Source organism: Bufo gargarizans, chromosome 4 (genome assembly GCF_014858855.1).
Source record: "Bufo gargarizans isolate SCDJY-AF-19 chromosome 4, ASM1485885v1, whole genome shotgun sequence".
In the NCBI taxonomy this organism is placed as follows: Eukaryota; Metazoa; Chordata; class Amphibia; order Anura; family Bufonidae; genus Bufo; species Bufo gargarizans.
Window position 1 is genome coordinate 452,413,459 of NC_058083.1, and position 25,193 is coordinate 452,438,651.

Genomic DNA, 25,193 nt, shown 5'->3' on the forward strand with positions numbered 1-25,193 from the left:
GTGATAGGCGGCGGGGCAGGGAACTATGCGCTCCCATGCCCCGCCGTAGTTTGTGGGCGTTTTGGTCGGCGTTGGGGCCCCCCAGTGATGCCGGGCCCGGGGCTACAGACCCAAACGCCCAAATTATAATCCGCCACTGGGAGAGTGCACCATGCAAGTGCGCCACTGCTGCATTTACCTCTATGGGACTGCCAGAGATATCCGAGCAAGTGTATTTTCGGAACTCCCATAGAAATGAATAGAGGGCAGCTGCGTGTTATAGCTTAGGTCTGCATTCAGGAGTTCTACAATCTGTGAAAACAAACATCCCCTGAACATATTCTATAATGCAGTGCTTTCTGCTTTAATGTATTCTGGGAGAGTTTTTATTTTATTTTTAACATTAGGTTATTACGGTATATAGTACCCAGAATACAAATATTCAGATGATCTGTATGACTGTGACCTGTGAGCCCAGAACAAAGGGAAAGCCAGCAGTATTCTGAATGCTATTCTGAGTATTAATGCTTACTGTACCACAGGATCAGTACCATATAGGGAAAGCAAGGTATTATACAAGCTATTATACTACAGTATATAACTTGTGATGCTGTGACAACCTCACATTTCAATACAGGTAGAGCGGTTGTTGCAATTAACAGATTAAATATCCATTACAGAACTTCAATATGTGAGTAATGGATATCAGATAGATAGATTATCCCGTAGTTGGATTCTACATTACCCTAAAATTTATAGGCCAAAAGCCCAAGAGAGGCATGTGTTAGTGTAGGTCCTGTCTGATAGAAGCCACCTTGTCGCTGGTAGATGGGCCCGACATATTGTTGATCAAATTTATGTGCAAAGAGCTTCTAATTTTAATATAGTAAGTATAGAAGTAATGCATAAAGCAGTGTGCTGATACTTTTAGTCCTTGTTGGCTTTTGCATTGAAGCCATGGTAGCGGGCACCTGACCTGAACCCTCTTTATACATAGTTTAGGTGCTGGTTAAATTCCCTTTTGGAGAGGCAGACAGACAGACAATGAGATAAATTTGTCTAGAGAAGCTCCTCCGAGTTTTCCTTCTCCATCCTTCTACTGCACTGAGATTGTGACTTTATTTAATTTTTTTTGCTTTTCAAAAAAGGTTTCATTGATAAATCTGGAGTGAAACTCATTAACATAGCTAACCACACCCACTTTCCCACCCACATTACAAAACTGGGGTGAGTGGTGTAGAAATGCAAAAAGTCACAAAAGCCCTATTTTCTGATGTTTTGGAGTGAATAAATGATAAATAAGGGTGATACATAGATAGATAAATACATTATTCTATAAATGTTTCTGCTCGAATGTTATTGCAGATGAAAGAAGAAAACTTGTCTCTGTCAGACACCATTAGAGTACTGCAGCAGGATCTGGAGAAGAGGTCCATATCGTCCTGCTTTAGTCCTCAGATGTACACAGGTGGAGCTGAAGTTCTGCTGATCTCTCATGGGAATGCACCAGAATATACTCACACTGGAGCAACAGGTGAATTAATGGGACCCCTGAATACTTGGATGAACCCTACACACTGATGGGCCCAGTGGAAAGGTTCATTAATCCCTGCACCTCTGAATATATGCATACAGACTCAGATCAGACCCCAAAATCCAGACATTATATTTCCTAAATATACAAAGACCCTAGACCGGATACCTTAAAACCTTTTTGTAAAAGTAAAACATAACTGAAATATTATATAAATTCCATATCGCTGTCATAAAAAAAATGGAATTGCAGACCAGATCCCTGAATACAGGCCCTTGAATAACCAGAATAAATACAGATTATCCCCTCTAAACTAATATAGACCTAGACCCTCCAAAGCAGAGATGCCCAACTTGCGGCCCTCCAGGTGTTGTAAAACTACAACTCCCGGCATGCCTGGACAGCCTACAGCAATCAGTCTACATCAGGACATTGTGGGAGTTTTAGTTTTACAACAGCTGGAGGGCCGCAGTTTGGGCATCCTTGCTCTAAAGAAATAGTCTCCCTAAATACAACCCCCAGACCAGACCCCTTATATACAGACCTTTTGCAGTGCCTGCTCCAAAATGGCAAATTTATAAAATTCTCTCTACTGGGCAATTAGGGCAAGGTGAAGGCTCCTCCATTAGTCATGTGGATTCTGTAGGTCATCAATATACAACTCCTAGATGTATCCATAGGCTGGCTGAAGTGAGTAAGTTTGCTGGATCTACCCTTTTCCATATACCATGCACCATCCAGCCTCTTACGTCTCATGGGTCTTGTTTCCATACAAAAGTTAGATTTGTGGTTCATATGATAATAGATACATTTCTTAACCCCTTAAGGACACAGGGCGTACGTGTACGCCCTGTGTATTTTCGATCACCGCCGCACGGCGAGCGGTGATCGGAACCCCGTGCCTGCTCAAATCATTGAGCAGGAACTTGGGGCAAATGCGCCGGGGGGTCCGGTGACCCCCCCATGTATGCGATCGCAGAAAACCGCAGGTCAATTCAGACCTGCGGTTTTCTGCGTTTCTGGGTTATTCGGGTCTCTGAAGACCCGATAACCCGGAACAGGATGGTGATGGTGGTGTGATTTCACCCCACCAATCACCATCCAGCGATCCTGAGTGGTGATGGTGACATCACCACTCAGGATCGCTTTCTGATTGGTCTGTGGGCGGTCCGGCGGCAGATTCAAAAGAGGCAGGCGCTCCTCTCTTCCTCCTTTTGTGTTCCGGAGCCGGAGGAGAGAGGAGCTGCCTGCACGTGTGTCTGCCATCGCTGCCAGCACCCCGATCTGTGCCCCCAGGACCCGATCTCTGCCCCCAGCACCCCATCGGGTACATAGGGACAGCATAGGGAAAGTTTGGGTTAGGCAGGGAAAAAAAAGGGAAAGTTAGTTTGTGAACTTTGATTGCATCACCCTAAGTTAGGGTGTCTGGGGTCCACAGCACAGCTGTGTGACCCTAGACCCCCAGGGGTGCTGCCACCTTACATAATAAAAAGTTTAATAGCAAGCGATCAAAAAGTCATATAGCCCCCAAAATAGTGCTAATAAAACCGTTGTCTCATCCCGCAAAAAAATGAGCCCCCACATAAGATAATCGGATAAAATAAAAAATGACTCTTAGACTTTAGAGATACCCCAAAAATTTTGGGGTATCAAAAAGGATAATATAGTCTAAAACCTAAATAATAAAGACTTATTAGGTATTGCCGCGTCCGTAAGAATCTCCTCTATAAAAATACCCCATGACCCAACCCCCAGATTAACACGGTAAAAAAATAAAATAAAATAAGTGCAAAAAAATAATTTCAAGATTTGCTTCTAAACTTCTAAGCCTTATAACATCCCCAAAAAATAAAATATCATTCCCAAAATAATTCAAACATGAAGTAGACATATGGGGAATGTAAAGTCATCAGAATTTTTGGGGGTATTACTATGTATTATAGAAGTAGAGAAACTGAAACTTTGAAATTTGCAAATTTTTCAATTTTTTTTTTAAATTAGATATTTTTTGGTGCAAAAAAAATAAAATGTTTTGACTTCATTTTACCAGTGTCATGAAGTACAATATGTGACGAAAAAACAATCTCAGAACGGCGTGGATAAGTCAAAGCGTTTTAAAGTTATCAGCACTTAAAGTGACACTGGTCAGATTTGCAAAAAATGGCCTGGTCCTAAGGTGTAATAAGGCTGTATCCTTAAGGGGTTAAAGGGAACCTATCACCGGGATTTTCTGTATAGAGCTGAGGACATGGGTTGCCAAATGGCTGCTAGCACATCCGCAATACCCAGTCCCCATAGCTTTGTGTGCTTTTATTGTGTAAAAAAAACAACGATTTGATACATATGCAAATTAACCTGAGATCAGTCTTGTACGTGAGAGGAGTCAGGGACAGGACACAGTCAAAGAATTAGATGATCTACCAGTTGAGGAAATAGCTAAAATGACATTGAAGGGGGAAGTTATCATTATGGGAGACTTCAAACTTCCTGATGTAAACTGGAAAACCAAAATAGCTAGTTCTGTCAGGAGTACAGATATTCTAAATTCCCTACTGGGATTATCTCTACAACAAGTAGTTGAGGAGCCAACCCGGAAGGAGGCCATTTTAGATTTAGTATTCACAAATGGGAATTTGGTATATGATATTACTGTAAGGGAAAGCTTGGGATCTAGTGATCACCAGTCAGTGTGGTTTACTATAAGTACAGTGTAGAGTCACACCACACAAAAACAAAAGTTTTAGATTTTAGAAAAACGGACTTTTCAACAATTAGATTAGTGGTATACGAGTCCCTATCAGATTGGAACAGTTTCATTGGAGTCCAGGAGAAATGGGACAACTTAAAAGTTGCACTATTGAAGGCAACAGAAAATTGCATTAGGCTTGTCAGTAAAAGCAAAAAAAGGAAAAGACCACTGTGGTACTCAGCAGAAGTGGCCAAAATCATTAAAAACAAAAAGATAGCATTTAGGAATTATAAAAATAAAAAAAACGAGGATGACAGGCTAATTTACAAGATTAGGCAGAGAGAGGCCAAACAAGTTATAATAGCTTCTAAAGCACAGGCAGAAGAGAAATTAGCTCAGTCAGGGAAAAAAGGCGATAAGGCATTCTTCAGATACATAAATGAAAAAAGGAAACTAAAACAAGCAATTACAAAATTAAAAACAAAAGAAGGAAGGTATATGGAAGAAGATAAAGAACTAGCTGACTGGCTCAATGAATACTTCTGTTCAGTCTTTACGAAGGAAAATGAAGGAAAGGGACCTCAGTTAGGAAAGAAGACTAATGAATCTTTTGATGCATGTGTCTTTACAGAGGAAGAGGTTCTAAGTCAGCTGTCTAAAATTAATACAAATAAGTCACAGGGGCCTGATGGGATACACCCAAAGCTATTAAAAGAGCTCAGCGGTGAACTAGCAAAACCATTAACAGATTTATTTAACCAATCACTGGCAACAGGAGTCGTCCCAGAAGATTGGAAATTAGCAAAGAGCAGAATATAAAATCAGTGATACAGTCCTAACCTCAGTATCTGAGGAAAGGGATTTAGGGGTCATTATTTCAGAAGACTTAAAGGTAGGCAGACAATGTCATAGAGCAGCAGGAAATGCTAGCAGAATGCTTGGGTGTATAGGGAGAGGCATTACTAGTAGAAAGAGGGAGGTGCTCATGCCGCTCTACAGAGCACTAGTGAGACCTTATTTGGAGTATTGTGCTCAGTACTGGAGACCATATCTCCAGAAGGATATTGATACTTTGGAGAGAGTTCAGAGAAGAGCTACTAAACTGGTACATGGATTGCAGGATAAAACTTACCAGGAAAGATTAAAGGACCTTAACATGTATAGCTTGGAAGAAAGACGAGACAGAGGAGATATGATAGAAACTTTTAAATACATAAAGGAAATCAACAAGGTAAAAGAGGAGAGAATATTTAAAAGAAGAAAAACTGCTACAAGAGGACATAGTTTTAAATTAGCGGGGCAAAGGTTTAAAAGTAATATCAGGAAGTATTACTTTACTGAGAGAGTAGTGGATGCATGGAATAGCCTTCCTGCAGAAGTGGTAGCTGCAAATACAGTGAAGGAGTTTAAGCATGCATGGGATAGGCATAGGGCCATCCTTCATATAAGATAGGGCCAAGGGCTATTCATAGTATTCAGTATATTGGGCAGACTAGATGGGCCAAATGGTTCTTATCTGCCGACACATTCTATGTTTCTATGTTTCTATCTCAGGTTAATTTGCATATGTATCAAATCGTTGTTGTTTTTTTTACACAATAAAAGCACAAAGAGCTATGGGGACTGGGTATCGCGGATGTGCTAGCGGCCATCTAGCAACCCATGTCCTCAGCTCTATGCACAAAATCCTGGTGACAGGTTCCCTTTAAAGAGGACCTTTCATCAGTTACCCCTAGTCTAATTATAGTCTTACCTTATAAGGCGGCCCCCACTGATGCCATGACACTTATATATATTTTTTTTATTTTTATTTTTTCCAAAGACCCCCCCCCCCCCGTTCATTCGCTGTTGGCCCCGTTGATTTCGGCACCTTATATTATAATGAGCCGACTTGGTTATACTAGGCGGAGACTTGCAGTTTTGCTGGGGGCGGTTCTCTTCTCCCTGGCTGTGAGCGCATCCAATCAGAGCGCACCGCTCTTAGCCAGGGAGGAGCTCATTCCCTTTGGAATGATATGGATTTCTGCACAAATTGGTCATAAAATATGATCTGATTTTCATCTAAGTAACAACAATAGACAATCACAGTCTGCTTAAAGGGAACCTGTCACCGGGATTTTGTGTATAGAGCTGAGGACATGGGTTGCTAGATGGCCGCCAGCACATCCGCAATACCCAGTCCCCATAGCTCTGTGTGCTTTTATTGTGTAAAAAAAACAACGATTTGATACATATGCAAATTAACCTGAGATGAGTCCTGTCCTTGAGATGAGTCAGGGACAGGACTCATCTCAGGTTAATTTGCATATGTATCAAATCTTTTTTTTTTTACACAATAAAAGCACACAGAGCTATGGGGACTGGGTATTGCGGATGTGCTGGCGGCCATCTAGCAACCCATGTCCTCAGCTCTATACCCAAAATCCCGGTGACAGGTTCCCTTTAAACTAATAACACACACAGAATTAAATGTTACCATGTTTTTATTGAACACACCATGTAAACATTCACAATGCAGGTGGAAAAAGTATGTGAACCTCTAGACTAATGACATCTTCAAAAGCGAATTGGAGTGAGGTGTCAGCCAACTGGAGTCCAATCAATGAGATGAGATTGGAGGTGTTGGTTACAGCTGCCCTGCCCTATAAAAAACACACACCAGTTCTGGGTTTGCTTTTCACAAGAAGCATTGCCTGATGTGAATGATGCATCGCACAAAAGAGCTCTCAGAAGACCTGCGATTAAGAATTGTTGACTTGCATAAAGCTAGAAAGGGTTATAAAAGTATCTCCAAAAGCCTTGCTGTTAATCAGTCCATGGTAATACAAATTGTCTATAAATAGAGAAAGTTCAGCACTGCTGCTACTCTCCCTAGGAGTGGTCATCCTGTAAAGATGACTGCAAGAGCACAGCTCAGACTGCTCAATGAGGTTCCTAGAGTGTCAGCTAAAGACTTACAAAAGTCTCTGTCATATGCTAACATCCCTATTAGCAAATCTACGATACGTAAAACACTAAACAAGAATAGATTTCATGGGAGGATACCAAAGAGGAAGCCACTGCTGTACAAAAAAAACATTGCTGCACGTTTACAATTTGTACAAGAGCACCTGGATGTTCCACAGTAGTACTGGCAAAATATTCAGTGGACAGATGAAACCAAAGTTGAGTTGTTTGGAAGAAATGCACAACACTATGTGTGGAGAAAAAGAGGCACAGCACACCAACATCAAAACCTCATCCCAACTGTGAAGTATGGTGGTGGGGGCATCATGGTTTGCGGCTGCTTTGCTGCGTCAGGGCCTGGACGGATTGCTATCATCAAAAGAAAAATGAATTCCCAAGTTTATCAAGACATTTTGCAGGAGAACTTAAGGCCATCTGTCCACCAGCTGAAGCTCAACAGAAAATGGGTGTTGCAACAGGAGAACGGCCCAAAGCATAGAAGTAAACCAACAACAGAATGGCTTAAACAGAAGAAAATACGCCTTCTGGAGTGGCCCAGTCAGAGGCCTGACCTCAACCCCATTGAGATGCTGTGGCATGTCCTCAAGAAAGCGATTCACACCAGACATCCCAAGAATATTGCTGAACTGAAACAGTTCTGTAAAGAGGAATGGTCAAGAATTACTCCTGACCGTTGTGCACGTCTGATCTGCATCTACAGGAAACATTTGGTTGAAGTTATTGCTGCCAAAGAAGGTTCAACCAGTTATTAAATCCAAGGGTTCACATACTTTTTCACCCTGCACTGTGAATGTTTACATGGTGTGTTCAATAAATACATGGTAACATTTAATTCTTTGTGTGTTATTAGTTTAAGCAGACTGTGATTTTATATTGTTGTGACTTAGCTGAAGATCAGATCACATTTTATGACCAATTTGTGCAGAAATCCATATCATTTCAAAGGGTTCACATACTTTTTCTTGCAACTGTAGATTTGCAGAAGATTCAGTATGACTTGTATTTCATTCATCTAAATTCCTGCTCATTTGGGGCTTTGAAGTCAAGGAGGAGGTCCTATCAGTGACTGACAGCCTTCCGTCTATGACTGTGCATACAGAGATAGCTGTCAATCACTGATAGGACCATCTCCTTGACTTCAAAGCCACAAGTGAGCTGGAATTTAAAAGGGTTTTCTGAGACTTTATTACTGATGACAGATCCTCTGAATAGGTCATCAGTATCTGCTCAGTGGGGGTCTCACACCCAGGACTCCTGTGATCAGCTGTTTGAGAAGGTACCGATGTTTCTGTGAGCTCTGTGGCCTTCTCCCAGCTTTTCCTAGGCCAGTAACGTCACATTCCTTGGTCACATGGCCTAGGTGCAGCTCAGCCCCATAAAAGTGAATGGGTCTGAGTGTCATAACAATCACAGCCACTATACAATGTACAACGCTGTGCTTGGTGAGCAGAGGAGCCACTTCACTCACAGGAGAGCCGCTGCCTTCTCAAATAGCTGATCGGCAGGGGTCCCAGGTGTCGGACCCCCAAGGATCAGATACTGATGACCTATCCAGAGGATAGGTCATCAGTATAAAAATCTCAGAAAACCCTTTTAAATGTATAAAATAAAAGTGTTACTGAATCTTTTCCCACGTAACTATAAATCTGCTCAGCTCCTCCCGCTCTATAACATACTGCCTGCAGATTAATTTGCATGTTCATGGTGATAGGTTCCCTTTAAACTATAAATACACAATTCTTGGTGTACGTGCCCTCCACAATTTCATTAAAAAAGGAACACTAAATAAAATGAAATAAAAATGCAAAGTAAAATAAAAATACCCAAGCAATCTCCTCATTTGCTTTGGCCCTGTTTTACCTCATACAGAAATTACATCTGAAATATATTATAGAAATAATTACGTCCCAAGAGATCAGACAGTTTCTCCTCCTTCTCCTCACAATACTATGTATGTCCAGCGTCTGTAAGAAATGTGGCTGAAGCAGGAGCTTCTTCTCCCCTCTGCTGTGCAGTAGGCTATAGATTGTACATTCCCTCCTCTTAGCTATGATCTACCCCTCCGTCATTCACCAGCTGAAAATCCCTGATAACCCATATGTTATCTGCAGAATAGCTACATGATTGCTCATTTCAGGAATATGCAGAAAATCCTTTAGACTGACAGTGTGTGCCACTTCATATTCCGCTTACTTTTATCATTTATTTCTAGGTTTAGTGTTCCATTAATGTCCCTGAGGGTCCCTTAGAATAGCAAGGATCCACAATCCTAAACAGACTCGGATGGGCCATGTGTTCATACTGAAAACTGATTGGGTATAGGTCACTACACTTTAAAATTACCACATACCTCTTACATCCAGGAACATCCAGGGACATCTCCTGTCATGTAGACCCTCTCTTTCCTCTTCTCCTCCGTTAGACCGCCATGAGAAATTCTTTCAGCCGCATCTCGTCTTTACAGAGTTTGTAACGCAGACATGTTAGATTTCTCAGTTTTTCCATCAACCTCCCCATTCTGGTGTCCCCACAGTGTGAGCCTGCTGCCACCCCAGGTAATATACTGCTGAGAAAATAGTGACCCTAATAGACATAATTGGAGTCATTTATCAAACTGGTGTAAAGTAGAACTGACTGGATTTCCAAAAGAGCTGTAAAATATGAAAGGTGGAATCTGATTGGCTGCTATGTGCAACTAAGCCAGTTCTGCATTACACCAGTTTGATAAATGACCCCAAATGTCCCTATAGTGTCTACAGCAGCTATAATGTCCCCTATAGTGCCCCCAGTAATAATTACACCTTATATTGTACTCCAGGTAATAATCCCTGTATAGTAATCCCCAGAAATAATAGACTGGTCCCTACAGTGCCTCCCTAATAGAAAGGCCCCTACGCTGCCCCCATGCAGTAGAGGCCCCTACGCTGCCCCCATGCAGTAGTGTCCCCCCACACGGCCCCCCACGCAGTAGTGTCCCCCACACGGCCCCCCACGCAGTAGTGTCCCCCACACTGCCCCCCACACAGTAGTGTCCCCCACACGGCCCCCCACACAGTAGTGTCCCCCACACTGCCCCCCCCCACAGTAGTATCCCCCACATTGTAGTGTCCCCCACACTGCCCCCCCCCCCCCCCACACACACACACAGTAGTGTCCCCCACGCTGTTGTGCTGGCTGTCTGACCCCCACCGATCTGATATTGATGACCTATGCTGAGGACTTATTCACATGTCAGTATTTGAGTGATTTCCATCAGTTATTGTGAGCCAAAGCCAGGTGCAGGTTATAAACACAGAACAGGTGCAAATCTTTCCATTACATCTTATCTCTGTGTAGACTTCACTACTGATTTTGGTTCAAAATCACTGACCAAACACTTACCTGTGAATGAGGCCTTAGTGTGTGTTTTTTGTATTTTATAGATTACAAATCCCAGGAGATCTGCAGTTGTGGCAGAACACTACAGAATTTAACGTCAGCTTCCAATAAAAGTTCTTCTGCAGTGGAAGATGTGACGGTGAAGGAAGTCTACAGGCAGATGTAAGGAATGTTTGACATTTTCTAGCCCTGTGACATAATGACCGACTACAGTAGATAGTACATGTTTTAGGTAATAAAAAGGACCAAGATAAGATTTTCCCTTGTCAGGTTTGATGTGGGTACAGGGCTATTTTGATACACTAAAATTCTGTCATATTTATATATGGAGTGGATGTTTTTTCAATTTCACACTTTTCACACTTGTCTGATGTTTATTTAAAAAAAAAAAAATTCATGTAGAAATCATGAATAGCTAGTCAATTGTCAATTTCTAAAAAGATGGAGCATGTGTGATAATGCATTCAGAGACTGGACCATGGATCTCCAAATCCCAGTGGTCTTTGCAACTGGCCAAGCTAGTCTAATGCTAATGAGACCTATTGTTGAAGGCACAAAGGCACATCATGTCTGAGCCTGTTGGGAGTATGGGTACTTTCATTGGAATTCTCTGATATAGCCATACAGTGGCATAGAAATGTTAGACACCTGATACGGTACCGTATACATGTATTTGGCAGTGGTCTATTGTATAGGAAAGCGTAGCAGCCTGTGTTTCTCTATACGGTAAAAGAAAGACCAGTATGCTGACATACCAGCCTGATGAAGGCCACAATTTAGGACTTCATTGGATGAATGAGATCCTATAAGGGATAAGTACATAGGGGTCATTTATTAAGAACAAGTTCCAAATTAATAACAAAGTGGAACTGGGCACTCTCAAGGTATCCAGTCCATAAGGAATTTATTAACACATACAATAATTGAATAAAAAGTATCAATGTGCGCAACCTATGTTATACAATGACATCCTAATATAAAACAAATCAGCAAAAATTGATAATGTATGAGAATAGATAATATGTAAAAATATAAAAGCAATATCAGAGTCCAGTAGATATAATGACTGACGAGATAAATGACGTATGGGCTCCAATAGTGAATGATCCCAAGTATAAATAAAAGCAGCAAAAATGTCCTGGGATAAAGCCAATGAGTTATCCTGGTATGATACCACAATAGAAGGTCCTGTATGCCACAGTAGAAACTCTGATTGCATACATTGTTTCTACTGTGGCATATATTGTGGTATCATACCAGGATAACTCATTGGCTTTATCCCAGGACAATTTTGCTGCTATTATTTATACTTGGGATCATTCACTATTGGAGCCCATACGTCATTTATCTCGTCGTCATTATATCTACTGGACTCTGATATTGCTTTTATATGCTTTTTATATTTTTACATGTTATCTATTCTCATACATTATCAATTTTTGCAGATTTTTTTTATATTAGGATGTCATTATATAACATAGGTTGCGCACATTGATAATTTTTATTCATTTATTTTATGTGTTAATAAATTCCTTATGGTCCGGATACCTTGAGTGCCCAGTTCCACTTTGTTATACGTTTTTCATTTAAAAGGGGACAGGGTGAGTCCTTTTTACTGAGTGCACCTCTGTTGGTCCTAGTTATTCCTGTGCGCCACATTCACTATTTCAAGTTCCAAATTATTGTTCCTACTATGAGCGCTGCAGGTCTCAAGGTAAAGTAGGTCCAACTCACACCAAGTTTTAGACAAAGGTAGCAAGAAGAAACCGCGCTGCTCTTAATATCCAGAAAAAAGTCTTGAAGATATGAGCAATATCCTGATGTAGTTAATCACTAATGAAGCAAGTAAACTCCACACTCCTCTCAAATCCCACGTCCTGTAGATGACCAGAAACGGAGGAGCAAAGATAGTAAAGTACCTCAGATAAAGTTAAAACCTCCAGCATTTATTGTACTTACAAGATCCTTTTAAAAACAAACAGGATATCTTAGTTAAAACTGTCTCCCGTCTTGTGCCCAACCCGGGTTTCGCCTCCGCTTCGTCTGGAGCATATCATATCTTCAACTGTGGCCGAGACTTTTCTCTGGATATTAAGAGCAGCGCAGTTTCTTCTTGCTACCTTTTGTCTACATTTAGAACATGTTATATGCCTAAAACAGGCGTAGAAAATAATGAATGAGACGGTCCTTCCGGCCCTTCCACGCCCGCTTTTTTAGACCTGGGGTGAGCGGGGAATAATCTCAGATTGCGGCGTAAATAACCTTTGCGCCACAATCTGCGCCAGAAATACGCCTAATAGGGGTGTATTATGGGATAGTAAATGACCCCCATAGTCTTATCTGATTCACAATTGTAAACCAAAGAAACAGCAGAGTGAAAAACATTATATGTATATGTATGTATATAAGTTGGATGTTCAGTTACATTCAGTACCAATATTCTACTCTACTGGTCAAAGAAATGATGTGTGCATTCAATCCTGGCAGGAAACGAGAGAGAAACCTCTTACTTGATGTTATGGTTATCATGTATGAGAGGAGATGGTTTGTCGAAGAAGCTTTGCCACACGTCAGAAGAGCCCTGAGGAAATGTGGAGCCCTATCACTTGGTGCAGACTAGATATGGAATACCGTAGCTGCGATGTTTGTCATTATGATCATACCTGGTGGATTGTGACAGTTACACGGTGGAGCACTGATCCAGATCCATGGTTAGCCAACCAAACCAACCATTTATAGTGGAATAACTATTATAGCCCCCTTATATTGGACGTCTACAATGTATTTTTATTGTCATGGAATAATGATCTGCAGTGTGTTGGATTTAGGAGAAGACTGGGCACAACATATGAAGCTGCCATTTTCACAGAGCCTTTCCAAACTACTCAAGAGCAAATCTGTACTACTGCACATTCAGAATGCCAAGATGGGTGACGACCAGCTGATAAACAGGTTCCCTGCAGCATGACATGGGCATAATGTGATAACTGAAGATGATAGCTGAAGAACAAGGTCACATGAACTGCCCATCCAATAACATGATGTACCAGTATCTATATTAATTGGGAAGATGAAGCAATATGTAGGCTACAATAATAAAAAAATACAATTAATTGAACAATATATCAACTTCATATATCTTTATTACAATGATGCTACAATGATTTACATTTAAAGGGGCTTTTCCCCGTCACCTCCACAACGGCACTGACAGGAGGGTGTCCCCGCCCAGGGCCGGCCTTAGGTGTTCAGGCGCCCTGTGCGAGCTAACCTTGTGCACAGCCCGCACACCCCAAAGGCTGGCCCTGTCCCGGCCCCCAGGACAGGAAACAACGTAGGAGCAACAATTCAAAAAGGCCTCCTCCCCCTTACCTCTCATTCTTTCCTGTCCTCGGGTCGTAGGAGCACTCCTGCAGTGCCAGGAAGATCTATTGCGCCCAGCCTGGATCTATTCCCCACGTGTTGGTAGGGCTGGTGCAGGAGATGGGTCCCCCGGGGTCGCGTTCACCGCCCTTTCCCGTCTCTGGAGTAAGCCCTGCTGGCAGGCATCCCCTGGCTTCACAAGTCCCATGCGCATGGGACAATCGCATGGGATTTCAGATCACCAGGCGAGATTCTCTTTGGGCAAGAGAATCTCGCGAGATTTCGGGCGTCACTTCCGGGTTTAAGGTGAGGAGCTGAGATACCGGCGTTTGTGACCGCAGCCGGCCATCCAGCTCTCGCTTACCTGGCGTTTCAGCATGCCCGCCTCTGGAGAAGATACCACCAGGAAGCCTGGTGATCCTGGCTCTGCCCATAGCCCGGTAAGCCTCCTCCGACAAGGGAGAATTTTTTATTTATTATTTGTGCACAGATGTTTTTAGAACAATCACCTTTATATTGGGTACTTATGTTCACATCTGGTGAGGTGGTGGCCCTGGTTTTATTATGGTGTCTCATGGTCTTATTACCCCCCTATGTCTCCCTTTTAGGTCACTGAGACCATGACTCACAAGCCAGCCAGCGAAGTGGGTCGCAGAAAATGCGTCATTTGTAAAAAGTCCTTCACTTCAAAGAGCAAGAAAGCTTTATGTCAAAAGTACACAGAAAAGATAGTGTCTGAGGAATCGCCATCTCTCCTGGAGTCTATGAGAGCAATTATAAAGGAGGAAGTTAATTCCGCTGTTGATTTAAAAATGGCTTCTCAGTCACCACGGCCATCTACCTCACAGACATCCCACACCTCGGATGTTCCCCTTGAAGTTGATGAGGGAGAATTAGCTTCTGACTCTGAATCAGCCTCTTTGGATGACGGCTCTGGCAGACCCCTATTCCTTCCAGAAGAGATTGACGGTCTCTTGAAATCTATCCGTGCGACCATGCATATTGAGGATGTTAAAGAGGTCCACTCCATACAGGATCAAATGTTTCAGGGGCTGGTAGAAAAACGTACAAGGGTCTTCCCGATCCATAATAATATTAAAGCTTTAATATCGAGAGAATGGAAAGACTCTGAAAAAAGAACCATGGTCCCCAATTCCTTCAAAAGGAAATATCCCTTTGAAGAATCAGAAACAAATTTATGGGACAGACACCTAAGGTGGACGCTCCAGTTGCCTGTATTTCGAAAAAAATCTTCCCTCCCGTTTGAGGACATGGGACTTTTGAGGGATCCCATGGATAAGAAATCAGAGAGCATGTTAAAAAAAATCCTGGGAAACAAATACGGCAATGTTACGTCCTAGCATTGCCTCTACCTGTACAGCCAGAACCCTCTCGGTCTAGCTAGATCAGTTAGAGGGACACATTGCAGCAGGTACCCCTAGAGAAGAAATTCTGGCGTCCCTTCCCATGCTTAAGAAAGCATCTAACTTTTTAGCAGATGCCTTGGCGGACATCGTCAGACTCTCAGCCAGGTCTGCCACACTCTCCAATGCGGCTAGGAGGACAGTCTGGCTTCGCTCATGGTTGGGAGACGCAGGCTCTAAGAGTCGACTGTGTTCCATCCCCTGTGAGTTTGGTTCAGGGTTAGACGATATCCTTTAAAAAGGTATCTGATAAAAAGAAGGGGTTCCCTCTAGAAAATAAATACTACCATCAAAGGCGATCCTTTCAGAATCAAAGAGACCAGAACGGACCCTAAAAAGAAAGAGGGTTCCAGGAAATGGCAACCTTCCAAAGGTAGGGGTAGGGGTTTGCTACTTAACCCCGAGAGTACTTCTCACTCCACCCAATGATGCCAGATGTCCTGTAGGGGGAAAATTGAGGGCTTTTTTTCCAGCCTGGGAAAACATCTATACCTCCCTGTGGGTTTTAAATACTCTAAAGGAGGGTCTAAAACTCAAATTTACCTCCCTTCCCCCAGATCGATTTACAATAAACAAGAGACTCTCCCCAAAGGGAAAACAATTTTGTCTAGAGTCAGAGGTATCCTCCCTAATAGAAAAGGAAGTACTCCTTCCTGTTCCAAAAGATCAATACAGGAAGGGGTTCTATTCTCTGGTCTTCCTAGTGCCGAAGCCAAATGCGTCCTTCCAACTAATAATAAACTTAAAATCCCTAAACAGATCAATCGTTTACAAAAGATTCACAATGGAAACCATAAAATCAACAATAAACCTCCTTCCTCAAGACTGTCTGATGGCTACATTAGATTTACAATATGCTTACTACCATGTCCCAATATATCCACCCCATCAAAAAAATCTAAGAATCGCAGTCTTTATAGGAGACAAATTGCGCCATTTCCAATTCAAGGTGCTTCCGTTCGGGCTTGCCTCAGCTCCAAGAGTATTTTCCAAAGTCATGTCCAACGTTATAAAATACCTACCTTACCTGGATGATTTTTGGGTAGTGGCAAGCTCCAAAGAGATGCTCGAACTCCATCTCTCTTGAGTCCAAGACTGTTTCACCACTCTAGGGTGGATCATAAACTTCAAGAAGTCGGATCTGTCCCCAGAAAGAAGGAAAATCTTTCTCGGAGTTCTTCTGGACTCTCATCTTCTGATGTCCTTTTTACAGGCAGACAAGAAGGCGAAAATAATGCTAGAAGTCTCCAGATTCTTCTCCCAAAAGACAGCCACCCTCAGGAACATAATGATGATCCTGGGCCTTCTCACCTCCACGATTCCATCCGTCAGATGGGCTCAGAGCCATACTCGGGTAATCCAGTCTTTTCTCCTTTCCTCATGGAACAGAACAATCTCTGCCCTGGAGAAGAAGGTTTACCTCCCGAGTGCGGTAAAAACATCTTTAAGGTGGTGGCAAGTACAGAAACACCTAGACACGGGGGTCTATTGGAGACAGAAGGACGTGATGCAAATTACCACAGACGCCAGTGGTTCAGGATGGGGAGGCCATGCGAACGGAAGGTACATACAGGGTGAATGGGGCTCAGACATGATAGATGCCTCATCAAATGTAAAAGAGCTCATGGCCATCTTCAAGGTCGCTACGTCTCTTCACACGCCCTATTGCTCAAAGCACGTAAAAGTATTGTCCAACAATACTACAGCGGTCGCCTACCTCAACAGGCAAGGGGGGACAAAGAGTCACTCTTTAGCAGCTGTAGCTCGCAACCTTTTTTTCTGGGCAGAAAGAAACCTATCGTTCCTTTCGGCAGTTCATGTGAAAGGAGATCAAAATATCGTAGCCGATTTATTTATTTTTTTTGAGCCGGACAACAGTCAAAGAAGGAGAATGGTCCTTAGATCCCCAAATATTCAAAAGGATCTGTGAAAAATGGGGTTGTCCAGAAATAGACTTATTCGCCACAAGGGAAAACAAACAAACCAAAAAGTTCTGCTCCCTCTCCGGCGAGGGCCAGCCGCTTTGGTTAGATGCCCTAGCCCAACCTTGGCCGAGCACTCTATTGTATGGCTTTCCCCCCTTCAGCCTAATACCGAGAATGCTGATGAAAATAGAGGAAGAACGAGCTTGTTTGATCCTCATCGCACCTTACTGGCCAAGGAAGGTTTGATTTCCTCTACTGCTGAAACTGTCCGAGGGGATTTACTGGACATTACCACAGAACACGGACCTTCTTCATCAGGGTCCAATGTGGCATCCAAACTTAAAACAACTGAACCTGACGGCCTGGAAATTGAATGGTCAGCGCTAAAAGAGAAGGGTCTGTCAGATGAGGTGGTTGCTACTCTCATGCTGAGCCGCAAACCAATAACCTTAAAAAAATATACCTAAGGACCTGGAAAGCCTTCCAGACCTTTTCCAAAAATTCTCTTTATCCTGACATCCCTCAAATTCTAGAGTTCCTGCAAGCAGGTCTATATAAAGGTCTTCGTCCTACCACTCTAAAGGTTCAGATATCTGCCCTCAGCGCCTTTCTGGATTTAAGACTGGCCGATTCCCATCTTATTAAATGCTTTATCAAGGGGGCTACTAGAAAGATTCTGACTGTTCCTTCCATGGTTCCACCTTGGGATCTGAGTCTAGTCCTCTCGGTTTTAATGGAGCCTCCATTTGAATCGGTGGATGAAATCTCTCTAAAACTATTAACTTACAAGACAGTATTCTTAGTGGCAATAACCACCGCCAGAAGAATTGGGGACGCCCTATTTATCTATTCTAGACGATCGTATAATTCTAAGGCACTGTCCCTCATTTCTTCCTAAAGTGATCTCCTCCTTCCATTGTGGTAAAGAAATCTCGCTGCCATCCTTTTGCCCACATCCTTCCTCTGAAAAAGAGAAGAGATTTCATAACCTGGATGTAAGAAGATCTATCTTGGCCTATCTAAAAGCCACGGAGGCGTTTAGACTATTTTCCTTGAACACCAGGGGGCCAATAAAGGAAAAGCCGCCAGCAAGTCTACCATAGCCAGGTGGATTCGGGATGTCGTCTCCACTGCTTACATAAAGAAAGACCTTTTACCTACTGTAGGAATAAGAGCCCACTCCACTAGGGCAGTTTTATCCTCCTGGGCAGAATCAGCCTCGGTCTCTTTAGACCAGATTTGTAAAGCGGCCACCTGGGCGAGTCCCATGACTTTCTACAATCACTATAAACTAGATGTCCAAAAGAATCTGGACTTATGCTTTGGGCGTAGGGTTCTTGCCGCTGTTGTCTCGCCCTAGTAGATTACTCTGCTAATCCTCCTGTCAGTGCCGTTGTGGAAATGCCGGGGAAAAGTATAAATTACTCTTACCGATAATTGGATTTTCCAATACCTCCACAACGGCACTGAGTTTTTTCCCTCCCAAATTGAAATGTATGTTTATTGATTTCTGCAAGTATTATGTTTCTTATATTGTCAAATGATGTAATTTGATATTTAATACAATTTTCTTTTGCATCTTCGAGTACTCTCTTACTGAGATGTAAGAGGAGGAGGCCTTTTTGAATTGTTGCTCCTACGTTGTTTCCTGTCCTGGGGGGCGGGGACACACTCCTGTCAGTGCCGTTGTGAAGGTTGTTGGAAAATCAAATTACCGTTAAGAGTAATTTATACTTTCCGGGACCCAGTGGGCTTCACAAACCCACCTTAAAGAGGTTGTCCCAGTTCTTTATAATGCCCTGCGGAAGGAAGATCGACGATGCCCCCATCCCCACTGCACTCAAACAGGCTGCGGGTTCTTCCACCTGGGTCCCTAACATATGGGTGCACTTCCTTTCCTATTCATCTGCACAGTTGGAAATCGCAGAAGAACAGGAAAAGAAGAGCACACATTCAGTCAGGACACGGGCAAAAGAGCCTGTGCGAGTGCAGAACAGCGGCATCGTCCAGGCGGGGGACTAGTAAGTATTAACCTAACAGTCTTCCTTCCACAGGGCATTACAAAAAGCTGTTTTTATAAATACCCCGGAAGACCCCTTTAATTACTGATATCTCACCTGTAGAAGAAAGTTTCTAATATACTTACCCCCTCAAAGTTGTGTAGATCAGTCGTTTGGGAACCTACTCATGTGATGCACCTCTTCTAAAAATCCTGCATCTAACCACATGTCACACCCTTTAACAGATTTCTGGTCTGGTGCATGGACGAGAAGTCACTTCTGCAGCTCAGGATGAGGGAGATGCTGTAGATGGGACCAGAACTATTAGTATTCCTGGCACATGGGCAAACTCCCTAATCCACCTCATCTGCACATGCGCCAGGGAGAATAGTCCTGGCCCCATCTACAAAATCTCTCCTATTCTGGGCTGTGGAAATGATGTCCTGTCCACAGACCAGACACCTTGTAAAGGACGCAAAATTTTCAGAAGAAGAGCATCAGGTGACTTGGTTCTAGAGCAGCTCATCCAATACGGTGAGTATATTAGAAACTTTCTTCTACAGGTGAGATATAAATTATTAAGGTGGGTTGGCAGGGCCGCTGGGTCTCGGAAAACCCTTTTAATCTTGTCAGTGGATTTAAACACATTTATTGGCTCCAAAATTGCATATGCAGGTGCTGTGCTCCACATCAGGGACATAATCCAGCCATTTCGAAGTGCTAATCCAGCCATCCATTTCTCCATTTGTTAAACTTATCACAAAGAAGGAAGTTCCTTGTTTTATAACCTCAGCTAACACATTCCTGCAATAGCCATTCTTGAGGTTTCAAATTTAGAATCCACCCACAAGGATAATGTAGCTTCTAACTAAACCCGTATATGACACTAGAAATGTGATAAAAGAACTGCAGACTTTGCAAGATTTTTTGGGGTTGGAAGGTGTTTGGGAACGAAAATGTCTGGAATACGAAAGTTTACGCGATGTTGTATATTGATTTTCACGGGAGGGTATGTCTCAAGCGTTGTATTAAAGGAGTTGTCTCACTTCAGCAAACGGCATTAGTTATGGAGATAAAGTTAATACAAGGCACTTACTAATGTATTGTAATTGTCCATATTGCCTCCTTTGCTGGCTGGATTCATTTTTCCATCACATTATATACTGCTCATATCCAGAGGTGGCCGGTACGGGAGCTTCTGCGTATGCATACCTACAGTATGTGCTCTCCCACATTCCTGGCCACCAGAGAGGCCAATGCTTTTTCCTATAGTGTGTAGGCACGACCACCGCTGAAAGATTCCAGGGTGGTCATAACCCCTGGAAATGAGCAGTGTATAATGTGATGGAAAAATGAATCAAGCCAGCAAAGGAGGCAATATAGACAATCACAATACATTAGTAAGTGCCTTGTATTAACTTTGTCTAAATGATAAATACCATTTGCTGAAGAGAGATAACCCCTTTAAACAATACCCATGATATATATATTGTGGTAATGTGAACAGTGCTGGAAGGCTTGTATGTCCCACTCAGGTACTTCAGATGGGTGAGACAACTAAAATCCAGAGAGTGGCAGTGGTCTCAGCAAAGCATAGTTTGCTGAGACAGTTTTGTTTATTAATTCTGGGCTGGATTTTAATTGGATTGGCGGGTAGGCTTGGCAGTGGGATCTGCCAATCCACACCCTTCCGGCACAGGTATTCCCTTCTACCTGAGGTGATCGCAGGTGAGGCCTGCTGTAATCGGGCCGACAAAAAGCGCCTCCCAGTATGTCAGTCTAGGGGAAGTGTGTGTGATCCTGGAGCAGAGGCTCTGAGTGAGTGGTCTCAGCCGTGTTGTCTGAGGGGCCACAAGGCTAGGCGATAGCCTGAACTTTGGGGTACGCGGTGACGCCTGTGAAACAAGGATTACGAGGCCAGAGTCAGGAGGACTACTGGGTCACAATCCCCCAAAAGGTATTAAAGTGTCACAGCCTGGAGGTTGCTGGACTGTATGGCTGAGGAAAGCCGCATTTGTGTTCCATGTGTGAACAGGGCTCTCTAGGTGAGTCAGGGATACGTTTGTGTTTAGTTAGAGCCTAGCCGGGCAAAGGTTTGTTGTTTTGTGTGGATGTCACACGTGATAATTTGAAGCTGCGACTTTGTAACCTGTACTTTGCTGAAGTGTCTGAAAAAAAGCAAGAGTTTGGACATTATAACTGTGTCTGCGAAGATATCTGTGAGTGTGACCCCCCCATTGGGAAAAACGGGAGGTGGAGAGCGGTGTGACCCTCAGGAGATCCTATGTTTCCTGCACATGTGCGCAAAGTCCTAAAGACTGGGGTAAAGGCCAAGGCATTTCCCGTGGCAACTACTGCATCCCGGAAAATTATGATGTCCACTGTGGAGATGGACGTATTGCACGTGAGAGGGACGAACCCGAGGCGACAATGGGTAAGATAGTTCCTGTAATTGCTGGTGTAGCAGACCACGTGACAGTGAGCACGGCTCTGGAGGTTGGGCATGTTACTGACCTGGTACTCAGAGACTGTGAACTGTGGTGTGAGCCGGCAGCAGTTGCTACCTGCTGGGCCGGGAGGTGTTGAGACACCGGGACTAGAGACTGCGCCGAAAATGTGCTACATTGTGGTGAATGGCAGTTAAGTCCAGGCGTTGTTGGACACAAGGTGCCAGGTGAGCCTGGTACATGCCAGCTTGGTAGCTGGGGACTATGTGCGGGACAGTCATGCGGATAGTAAGGACTACCCGGTGGCTCTCACTGAGTGTACAACTCCAGTGGCAACTGGTACTTATAAGCTTGGGGTTGCAAACACGCTCGTGCATGATGTAGTTTTGGGCCGTGATTTCCCCTTGTTTTGGAAGTTGTGGTGTAGTGGAGACACTTCTGCAGGAGTTTTGGTCACTGGCTGCAGAACTGGTACCTAGCCCTTTAAATGAAGTGACTATTAGAAACAATGGTGCTGATAAGGTGCAAGGTGATTGTACCAAGTTTGCGGAATTGCATAATGAAAATATGATGTCATGTGAAATAGGTGGTGATGATGATGATGATGATGATGATGACATGCCTTTTCTCTTGCAGACTGTGATTGGGGAAGAAGCTCCCCCTGCTGGTAAAAATGTAATTGATGTAGAAAGGCTGATAAATGTTGAGGGCACACAGCTGAGGAACCCACTGTTATAAATGTGTGGGAAAGTGGGGCACGGCTAGCGTATGTACCAGAGGAGAGTGTGCAGTCTCTCCAGTGTTCTATGTTTAATAAGGAAATGTCCAATGTGGGGTTTGGCTTATCGGTCATGATTGATAATGACCCGAGCGTTATATATGACGTATGTGCTGTCACCAATAGCAACTCAGAGAAGGAAGCTACCATGTCAAGTTCTTGCAAAGTTAAGGTAGTTGCTAGTAGCGACCAGACGACAGTTACGCTGGGTTCACACCTGAGCGTTCACGATGGAGCGCTCTGTATGCGCGATTGTACCGGCGTTTGCAATCGCGCATACTGAGACAAGCGAACGCCCATTGTCGCGCGTTCCCGAAAGTCTATGTATGGGAACGCGCGACAAGACGCCCCAAAGAAGCTCATGTACTTCTTGGGGCGTCGGGTGTTTTACAGCGCGATCGTACGCGCTGTAAAACGCCCAGGTGAGAACCATGCCCATAGAGAATCATTGGTTTCTCCTTGTTGAGCGTTTTACAGCGCGTAGGAACGCACTGTAAAACGCTCAGGTGTGAACCCAGGGTTAAACCTGATGTGAGGAGAGATAAGTGGGGAGACGTCAGCATAGGGTCTGAGAATTATACCCAGGGAGTGGAAGACTTCCTGGCAGGTCTGACCAACCAAAAAGAACGTGTAGAAGAGCATGACAGATTTCTGGTAGAGGCTCACTATCAGCTGGGCCTGGCAGGCCAATACGGCTGCAAACTTGAAGATGTTTTCGCCCGCTCCGCACAGTCCCTAGATACACTAGAGAAGGAACTAGCTGTTCTCGCAGGGCAACTGGAGAAAGCTCCAGAAGAGTCAAAGGAGGAGACTCAGAAAGGGATGAATGAACTAAAGGATCTAGAGTCACAAATAGAAGCGGAAATTCTCCAACTTCAAGAGGAACTTGCAGCTTTTGAGCGATCCAGACGTCATGCGGAGCAGGAAAGAGATGAGCTGGCTGATGAGGTCGCAAACAGCATCTTAGGAAAATCTGCCCTCTTGGAGGAGAAAATAAATTTGGAAGCCAGGATTGCTCAACTTGATCAAGAGTTGCATAATCAGATGGTGGACCTGGACCACCAGAGACAAATTATGTATAAGTTGGAGAAAAAACAGAAGAAGTTTGACCAGCTCCTGGCTGAAGAGAAAAACACCTCGGCCCCGTATGCCGAAGAATGAGACCGAGCAGAGACTGATGCTCGGGAGGAGGAGACCAAGGCCCTCTCCTTGGCTAGAGCCCTTGAAGAAGCACTTGAGGGGTCAAGAGAGATGAATTTGAGAGGCTTAACAGGCAACTCAGAGCAGAGATGGAAGATCTCATGAGCTCAAAGGATGACGTCGGGAAGAACGTCTATGAGCTGGAGAAGCCAGAGCCTGTTAAGAATGGTTCTGGAAATGGTGGTGCCGTGGTACTGGCCGAGGCAGAGAAGATGGTTCTGTGGAACCAGGTAATGCGGTTGATATGGAGGCTGAATCCAAGAGACTTGTGGTAGTAAGTAGCCAAGACCTGGTCATGAAAGACATTCCCTCTGCCGTCAATGTCTTCCAGAAAGCCAGCGGTCTGCTGGGGAAGAAATACGAGGAGACAGACGACCAGCATGCAGATGTTGTCTACTACTGTGAGATGGCTCTCCTGGAGCCTACACGAATGGTGAACAATATCCTGGGTGACCCTCTGGAGGGAATGCCAGAAGATGAAGAGTCTAAGAAGGACCCCAGTATCCTCAGTGCCTCCAACCGTGATGACAAAGAAAAGGAGGAATTGGTAGTGCCGGTGTGTGATACCATATTTGAGAGGGGTGAGAAAAATATTAAAGAGAATGGAGACTCCAAGAAGACAAAGGCTAAAGAAGCTAAGGCCGATGTGTTGGAGTGGGAGAAATCCTCAGCCGCTGCAGAGCCCAAAGAAGAGGCCGAAGGAAAGTCTGCCGAAGTGGAAAAAGCCACTGAAGAAGCAGAGGTCTCTGTAACTGCCGCCAAACCTGAGATAACCACTGCTGAAGAGAAATAAGAGCGTGGAAATGGAACTTATGGTCGTTCCAGAGCTAGCAAATCGAGAAGCAGAAATGCTTGAAAAACTAGAAAAAAAGAAGTGAGCGGCGACAAGCATGCTCTAATGGAAGAGCTGCAGCAGTCCAGGAAAGGACCTGGGCATTAGTGTTGGGCGCGAATATTCGAATAGCGAATATTAATCGCGAATATCGGCACTTTGAGAATTTGCAAATATTTAGAATATAGTGATATATACAGTACAGACCAAAAGTTTGGACACACCTTCTCATTGAAAGAGTTTTCTTTATTTTCATGACTATGAAAATTGTAGATTCACACTGAAGGCATCAAAACTATGAATTAACACATGTGGAATTATATACATAACAAAAAAGTGTGAAACAACTAAAAATATGTCATATTCTAGGTTCTTCAAAGTAGCCACCTTTTGCTTTGATTACTGCTTTGCACACTCTTGGCATTCTCTTGATGAGCTTCAAGAGGTAGTCACCTGAAATGGTTTTCACTTCACAGGTGTACCCTGTCAGGTTTAATAAGTGGGATTTCTTGCCTTATAAATGGGGTTGGGATCAGTTGCGTTGTGGAGAAGTCAGGTGGATACACAGGATTCAGTCCTACTGAATAGACTGTTAGAATTTGCATTATGGCAAAAAAAAGCCAAGTAAAGAAAAACGAGTGGCCATCATTACTTTAAGAAATGAAGGTCAGTCAGTC

General features: G+C 43.6%; 1 protein-coding gene across 1 annotated transcript in view; it reads left to right on the forward strand.

Annotated features, from left to right (window-relative positions):
* The window catches only part of LOC122936285 (restin homolog), a 38,667-nt gene extending 25,083 nt beyond the window's left edge, over positions 1–13,584 (forward strand). Inside the window, exons 6-8 of the mRNA XM_044292415.1 lie at positions 1,345–1,513; positions 10,592–10,709; positions 13,035–13,584. Of these exons, the coding sequence (XP_044148350.1) occupies positions 1,345–1,513; positions 10,592–10,709; positions 13,035–13,167 (420 nt within the window). The 3' untranslated portion in view covers positions 13,168–13,584. The remainder of the gene's footprint in view (positions 1–1,344; positions 1,514–10,591; positions 10,710–13,034) is intronic.
* Positions 13,585–25,193: the final 11,609 nt, after the last annotated feature.